Source organism: Myotis yumanensis, unplaced genomic scaffold, assembly GCF_028538775.1.
Source record: "Myotis yumanensis isolate MYYU_CA2020_CCGP unplaced genomic scaffold, mMyoYum1.0.hap1 SCAF_4, whole genome shotgun sequence".
Taxonomy (NCBI): domain Eukaryota; kingdom Metazoa; phylum Chordata; class Mammalia; order Chiroptera; family Vespertilionidae; genus Myotis; species Myotis yumanensis.
Window position 1 is genome coordinate 81935503 of NW_027223755.1, and position 8604 is coordinate 81944106.

Here is an 8604-nt window from a genome sequence, read left to right on the forward strand (position 1 = left end):
GCAACTCCACAGAAATGTGTATATACGGGCACCACCAGACAGGTGCAAGGCCCTTCAGAGCAGCATCATTCTTATTAGTCGATATTGGAAACAGCCCAAAGGTCTATTAACAAGCGAGTGGATAAATCCATGGCAGGGAAATCACACTACAGGATATTAATACAGCGATGAGAGCAAACACTCCACAACCAAATGCAACCGTATGGACGAATCTCACTGACACCGTGTTGAGCAAAAGAAACCTGACATGGGAGTGTATATGCTGTATGATTTCATTTATAGAAAGCTCCCAAACAGGCTAATCTATGGTGTTAGGAGTCAAAGTGTGTTCAGGCTGGGTGACTAGAAGGGATTAAGAAGGGGTGTCTGGGGTGCTGCTAACATTTTGTTTCTTTATCTGAATTCAGGTTACACGAGTGTGTTCCCTGGGAATACTTACGATGTGTGTACTTTTTAACATGCATGTTGGACAAACATCTTTTAAAAGAGAAACCAGTTTTCACAGGCACACACATCCACAACCAGGAAGCCTCACTAAAGCCTGCTTTGGTGGGGAGGAGGGGTCCTTGAGGGAGTTGAGAAGGTAGAGATGGGGCAGGTGGATGAGAGTGAGAGAGGATTCTTCGCTGTGTCTCTAACTGGCGACAAGCTGGGAAGTCATTTCCCCTGTCTGGGTCTCAGTTTCCGCCTTGGTGAAATGGATGAACAGTCATGAAGGAAAAATGGATAAATATGACCACATTGAAGTGAGGAAGATGGATTGATATTAGTTTTCATATCACAGTAGTTGTTCTATCAAAATATAGGTCTCCTCTGGCTGGTGTGGCTCAGTTGGTTGGAATGTGGTCCTGTGCACCGAAGGTCTGGGGTTCAATTCCGGTCAGGGCACATGGCTAGGTTTCAGGTCCAGTCCCTGCTTGGGGCATAGGCAGGAGACAACTGATCGATGTGTCTCTCCCACACTGATCTCTCTCTTTCTCCCTCTTTCCCTTCCTCCTTCTCTCTCTAAAAAAAAAGAAAAGAAAGAAAGAAAGAAAGAAAAGAAAGGAAAAAATAGATCTAAACATATTAGGAATAAAAAAAAACATTTTCCTTTGTAAGAAGAACACTCAGTCCTGGCTTGTTGCTCAGTGGTTAGAGCACCAGTCCAAGGACTTGAAGGGTCATGGGTTCGATTCCTTTCAAGGCACCTACCTCATATCTTTTTTTAAAAAAAAATATCTTTATTGATTTCAGAGAGAAAGGGATAGAGAAAGAGAGATAGAAACATCAATGATGAGAGAGAATCACTGATTGGCTGCCTCCTGCACCTCCCCCAATGGGGATCAAGCCCACAACCCAGGCATGTGCCCTTGACCAGAATTGAACTTGGGACCCCTCATCTGCAGGCTGACGCTCTATCCACTGAGCCTAACCAGCTAGGGCCTACCTAATATCTTGGTTGCAGGCTCCATCCCAGCCCCACTGGGGCATGTGTGGGAGGCAGACAATCCATGTGTCTTTCTCACATCGATGTTTCTCTCTCTCAGTCTCTCCCTGTCCCTTTCACTCTCTCTGAAAATCAATAGAAAAACTATCCTTGGGTGCTTGGGTGAGGAGTAACAGCAACAAAATCAAAAGCACACTTCACATTTATAGACTGTCTTCTGCATTTATGTTTAGTGATACTATAGAAGCAGCAGTCAGATAGTTTATACATTTTTAAATTATGAAAATACCAAATTAAAAAAAAAAGTCCTGTGTAGACTATCTCTGGTCCCGATTGAGAACCACTGATCGTTGTGCTCTGAGATTGTGAGCGTGGAGGAGGAGGGAAAGGGCAGGAGAGGCAGAGGAGGAAGCACAACAGAGTGAAGCTCGCGTGAGTATCCAGCCATCTGTCTACCCATCATTCATCTCTCCATCTATCGGTGCATTTACTCATTTTCCTATCTATCCATCCATTCTCTAATAGTCAATCTGTCCACCTATCTGTCCATTCATCTCCTGTCTATCCATTCATAATCTGTTAACCCATCCATCCATCTCTTCTTCCATCTATTCAGGCATCCATCCTTTCCTACTGATGTGTCCATCTGTCCCTGCTTCCTTCCATCTATTCATCTACCTAACCTTCCATTTTTTCATCCATCCCCCCAGCCACTCATCTGCGCATTCAGCACATGTATGAACTGCCTGCTGGTATCGGTCCTCAGTTAAGCCGGAGATGGAGTGTAGGGGGATGGATGCTCAGGTACTTATAACATGATTCCTGCTTGCAAGCAACTCGGCAGAGTGACTCCCTCACCAAGTTTAGCCAACAAAACCAGTCTCATGCCCTTGTCAGCAACAGTAGCCAGGACTGTGGAAGTTTAGTGGAGGAGGACTGACGTGCAGCCTGGGAGTATGCTTGGAGAGGGTATGCTTGAGGTGGACCTTAAAGGACAGAGCAGGCCCTAGCTGGTTTGAAGCAGTGGATAGAGTGTTGGTCTGTGGACTGAAGGACCTCAGTTTCGATTCCAGCCAAGGGCACATGCCTGGGTTGTGGGCTCGATCCCCAGTAGGGGGTGTGCAGGAGGCAGCCAGTCAATGATTCTCTCTTATCATTGATGTTTCTATCTCTCTTTCCCCCTCCCTTCCTCTCTGAAATCAATGAAAATATATTTTAAAAAATAAATAGGAGCTATTATGAGTATTCTTTAAAAAAAAAAAAAAAAAAGACAGAGCAGGAGTTAGATGTGCAGAGAGAGGAGAAGGTATTCTGGAGGGGACTGCAGGGCAAAGGCAGGGCTGGGGAACTGAGGAGTGGCAAGTCATTCAGCTGGCTGAGGTGAGAGCAGGGTGCCAACAGCCTATGTAGCTGCCTTGCTCCCTGGAAGCCACCCCCAGGCCCCACCCGTAAGCCTGGCTCCAGGGCATTGAGGCATCTACACCAGTCCCACTCAAAGTGTGGCCCATAGATTACTGCCAGGTTATGGATTCTCTTAACCAGTGGGTGACAAGATAAATACATAAATTGAAAGTGTTTAGAAACATTTATATCAATTTAATAGAGTAATTGGATATCTGTTGAACATAATATAATAATAAAATATTCAGCTTTTAGTTTGCCTACTTTTTCAATTTAATTTTTCTAGTAATTCACTTTTTTAAAAAATATGTTTTTATTGATATTTTAGAAAGAGAGGAAGGGAGAGGGAGAGAGAGAGAGAAACATGGATCAGCAGCCTCCTGCAGGCCCCTCCTGGGGATAGAGCCCGAAACCTGAGGATGTGCCCTGACCAGGAATCAAACTGGGGACCTCTTGGTTCATGGGTCAACACTCAACCACTGAGCCACAATGGCAGGGCACATCATCCCATTTTATAGCATGACTGGCCCAGGTCCTCACACATGGTAGATGGCAGGGCTGACATTTGAACCCAGGACTGACACCATATCAGGAGCCTCCCATGAGCTCCTGCCTAGGCTAGGCTGAGCTGGGGGTGGGATGGGAAGGCCCCGGAGAGGAATAAAGAAGCAACTGGAGAAAGAACAGCAAACAGGGTGGGAGCTAGTGTCCAGGGCTTGTCTTAGAGTGTCTGTGGGGGCTAAGAGCACTGAGGGAGGACAGAAAGACTTCCTGAGGAGAGAGGCCTGAGGGTCATCCTGGGCTTCCCCAGATGTTCCTAGAAGAACCAGGCCAGGCTAGGCCACAGATCTCTGTTTGGGAACAAGTGATGGGGCTAGATCTAGCCCCAGCTCACTTAGATTCCTCTCCATCTTCATCCCTTCTCTCCTCCTCCTCCCTCTATCAGCTAGCTGGTGAGTTTCCTAAGGCCAGGGCCTTGGTCCATCCATCTGTGCTCCTAAAGCCCACCCAAAGTTTAGCCAACAAAACCACTAGTCTCCTACCCTTGTCAGGAACCACAGCACTTTCAGACTCTCTCCTCTATCCCTCAGGGAGACAAATGAACCAGGATTATGATCACTCCATGTCATTGACGAAGGAACAGGCCCATAGAAGTTGAGTCACTTGTCACAGGGCAAGTAATCTAAGGCTCTAAATCCTGACCCTGTACTTTTGACACGTATAGTTAAACCAGAGTCCTGGTGCACGGAATCATGCACTGGTGGGGTCCCTTGGCCTGGCTTGAGGGGATCAGGCTGAAACTGGCTCTCTGACATCCCCTGGTCCTGGATTGCGAAAGGGTGCAGGCCAGGCAGAGTGACCCCACGGTGCATGATCAGGACCGGGGAGGGACCGCGGGAGGGTTCCAGGGTGTGTTTGGCCCATCTTGCCCAGACCTGATGGGCCAGACCCCAGCAGCAAGCTAACCTACCGGTTGGAGCGTCTCCCCCCTGGTGGTCAGTGCACGTCATAGTGACTGGTCGAACGGTCGAATGGTCAGACACTTAGCATATTAGGCTTTTATTGTATAGGACTAGAAGCCCGGTGCACAAAAATTTGTGCACTCAGGGGGGTCCCTCAGCCCAGCCTGTACCGTCTCGCAGTCCGGGACCCCTTGGGGGATATCCACCTGTTGGCTTAGTCCCACTTCCCGCAGGGAGCTGGCCTAAGTCGTTAGTCAGACATCTTAGTGCTGCCATGGAGGCAGTGGTGGGAGAGGCTCCCACCACTGCCGCTGCGCTGGCCAGACATGAGCCAGCTTCTGGCTGAGTGGCACACTGACCACCAGGGGGCAGCTCCTGTGTTGAGCGTCTGCCACTTGGTGGCCAGTGAGCGTCATAGTGACCGGTTGTTCCCAGTTGTTCCGCCATTAGGGTCAATTTGCATATTATCCATTTATTATATAGGATAGTAAGAGAAAATGAAAGCCCTTCCCATAAGGCCCTGGGGTACAGCCCATAGTGGGGTGGGAGTGTGGTGGGTTGGTGGCATGACTGGCAGGGTTATCCGTCCAGAAAAATCCCCTTCTCCAGCACTTTGGCTGCTTCTTTAACACCCCATCCCAGCCCTGGATGGTTTGGCTCAGTGGTTGGAGCGTTGGTTGGCAGACCCAAGAAGAGTCATGGGTTTGATTCCTGGACAAGGGCACGTACCTCGGTTGCAGATTCGATCCCCAGCCCTGGTCAGGGATGTGTGTGGGAGGTAGCCAATCAATGTGTCTCTCTCCCATCGATGTTTCTCTCCCTCTCTCTCTCTCTCTCTCTCCTCCTCCGCCTCCTCCTCCTCCTTCCTCCCTCCCTTTCATTCTCTCTAAAAATAAATAGAAAAAATATCCTGGGGTGAGGATTTTAAAAAAAACTACAAAAACATCTCAGGACCTGACCAGGTAGCTTGGCTGGTTAGAACATTGTCCTGATGCACCAAGGTTGACGATTCGATCCCTGGTCAGGGCACATATTAGGAATCAACCAACGAGTGCATGAATGAGTGGAACAAAAAAAATCTCTCTCTCTCTCTCTCTCTCAAATCAATACATTAAAAAATAATATTTAAAAAATTGCATCCCAGGTCAGGAAGAGGCAGGAATGACAACAGTCCTTACCCCTATTCTGTTAGTAGACAAGGAATATGGGCTTATATTTTTGGAGGACCATTTGGCAAAATGTATTACTCCAAACATGTTGGGACTCTTTGACCCAAGTTCAATTGCAGAAATATGTCCTATAAAAATATTTCCATATGTGTGCAAAGATGTGCAAGGGTGTTCCTTGCATTACTGTTTATAATACTGAGGAAAAGGAGAGTGGTTGAATAAATTTTGATAAATCCCCACAGTGGAATATCATGTAGCTGTTAACAACCTCATCTGTAAAATGGGGGTAATAATAGTATTTACCTCTTACAGTTTTTATGAGAATTAAGTGATTTAATACCTGCAAAGTGCTTAGTACATGCTCCCTATCATTATCATATAGGTATAGTACTAGGGAAAGGTGGTTAAGATGCAATGCTGATTGCCCGGCCAGGGTGGCTCAGTGGTTGAGCGTCAACCTATGAACCAGGAGGTCACAGTTCAATTCCCAGTCAGGGCACATGCCTAGGTTGCGGGCTTGATCCCCAGTGTGGGGTGTGCAGGAGGCAGCAGATCAATGATTCTCTCTCATCATTGATGTTTCTCTCACTCTCTCTCCCATTCTCTCTGAAATAAATAAAAAATATATTTTTAAAAAAGGGTGCAATGCCGATTAAAAAGTAAGTTACAATATGTGAAGTGTGATCCCATTTGAGTAAAAACAAATAATATTAAACATTCAATATAAAAAGAGAAGACAAGTCTGGACATATAGGCACCAAACGATGACATTGATGGTCTTTTGTGGGGTGGGTAACAGAAACAGTCACTTTGCAAATATCTATAAATTTTAAAGTTGCCTAATACCAGTGTATTGTTTTTGAAACCAGAAAAAAAAAACCCTCCAAAAAAAGTAAAGAAAATAAGAGAAGATAGTGTAGATGATGGCATGGGAACCCCCTCTTCTCTGTCTGAGGCGCCAAAGTCCGAGATCAGAGCTGTCTAAGCAACAGGAAAGGCTCCCTGTCTGGCTAGCCTGACAGTGGGGAAGGCGAGGGTACAGCTTCCCACCCCAGCACGCCTGGCATTCATTCTCATTCTGTGAAGATGGGAGGCGGGGAGGCTTCTCTTTACGGCCCAAGGAAGGCCCCAGGGGCTGGTTCATCAGGGTCCCATGGGTCAGGCAAGCCAGCCAGCCTCTCTGGGCCTCAGCTCCCCTCCCTGTAACAGGCAGAACAGCCCAGCCTCTCAGTATTTTGTGAACAGCCAGGGGAGGAGAATGAGCTATCAGTATCACAGTGCAGCCGGTGGGGATCAATCTGGAGTTAGTGTTTCACCAAGAAGAGCTGTCATGACAATTGTCTGTCGGTCTGCAAGCATGTCCAGGGCCACTGTTTACCAGTATTTGCCAAACCATCCTCCACTTCTCCAACACAAGCTGGGTGTCCTCCAACTCCATTCAGTTCTGACACTATCTACCTGGAGTTGGTGTCAGATCCCACAAGTTAATGGCTCAGTCCCACAACACTGCCCCCACTCCAGACACCAATCACAAGTTCAAGTTGTCATTTGTACTTCTGACCAACCGGCTATATAGATCAGGGATCCCACAACCTCTTCCTCAGGTTTGGTAATTGGCTAGAAAGGCTCAGGAACTCAGGCAAGCACCTTCCTTATGTTTACCAGTTTATCATAAAGGACAAAACTCAGAACAGCTGACGGGAAACAATGCAGAGGGCAAGGTATGGGGCGACGGGGATGCATGGGCCTTTGTGCCCTCCCCAGGTCACCCTCTCTGCACCCCGATGTGCTCACCAGGGCCCTATTCTCAGCCTTGCCCTGGATCCGGGGCCTGGGCAGGAGACAGGGCAGGCCAGGTGCTGAGAGTAAGAGGAGAACTTGGGCAAGAGGGAAGCCTGGGCTAGACTCAGGCCCCACCTACGACCTGACTAAGCTGATCCTGTGACATCACCCCCTCATAAAGAACCAGAGGGCCCTTGCTTGGAGTGGGCCGCCCTGTCTTCCAGGGCATCTTGGTGTCCCATTTATAAAGAAAGAGATGCTTTTATTGATTTCAGAGAGAGGAAGGAAGAGGGAGAGAGAGATAGAAACATCAATGGTGAGAGAGAATCATCCTTTGGCTGCTTCCTGCACGCCCCTACTAGGGATTGAGCCCGCAGCCCAGGCATGAATTGAACTGTGACTTCCTGGTTCATGGGTCAATGCTCAACCACTGGACCACACCAGCCAGGCGTGGTGTCCCATTTTATTCCGTCCCTGTCTCCACACTAGTGACCCAGGAGCAAGCCTCCCCATGTCACAGCGGGAGAGTCAGACCCAGAGAAAGGAAGTGATGTGTCGAAAGTCACACAGTCATACACAGACAAGAACCCAAATCTGCTCAAACCAGCCCAGGCCTGACCATGGCCTACTCGACCACCAGGGGGGCCTCAGGAAACACAGGTGGGAGCAGGGTGCCTGGGAGCTGGAAGGAAGTCCTGGCCTTCCCGGCCAGACCAGTGGAAGTGCCCTTCCCACTTCTCCAGCCCCTACCTGCTGGCTAGAAGCCTGGTGGCTGTGAATCCACTTGGCTTCCCCGCCCCACTGTGACATCTGACTCCTCCATGTCCCGTCAGGGGGAGCTCTTGGCCCTGCCCCTGATCCACGGGCCCACTTGGAACCAGCTTCTCTCCTGGTTCTTCTCTACACCTGTAGGGCCCTCCCTTCTGCCTTCCTGGGCCCACACTGAGCTTCTTAGACCATGATTCAACCCCAGCCCGGCCAGTGGTATCCGGAGGCAGCAGGAACTTGTGTGCACTTCACCCTCTGCTCCTGGAAGGGCAGGCGGGATGAACTCTTGAATTCTTGATCCTGAGCCCTCTCTGGGGTAGAGATTGCCTCTGTCCACCTGGCAGCTGAGCCTGAGTAAAGGGGCAGGTCCACAGGAGTATTAACTCCTTCCCCCCAGCAGAGCCATAGAACTGCCCCTCCCCACTTGAAAGGTGGGAGGCTCTGACTCCCCTCAGGCTAGGCACCTGCGCCTTCCTGATACCCTCCATGTCTCTCACCTGGATTCTGTGAAATCTGCAAGTAGCATGGGTCCCCACCAGGACCGCGGAGTTCCCTGGGTCCCGTGAGATGCTGGGATGGCAGCTGCTCTCAG

The 8604-nt window shown here is 49.0% G+C and overlaps 1 protein-coding gene across 1 annotated transcript in view; it reads right to left on the minus strand.

Moving 5' to 3' along the window:
* MLXIPL (MLX interacting protein like) overlaps window positions 1-8604 on the minus strand; it is a 32466-nt gene extending 23862 nt beyond the window's left edge. The window contains exon 1 of the mRNA XM_070412777.1: window positions 8510-8604. Within this exon, the coding sequence (XP_070268878.1) occupies window positions 8510-8538 (29 nt within the window). The 5' untranslated portion in view covers window positions 8539-8604. The remainder of the gene's footprint in view (window positions 1-8509) is intronic.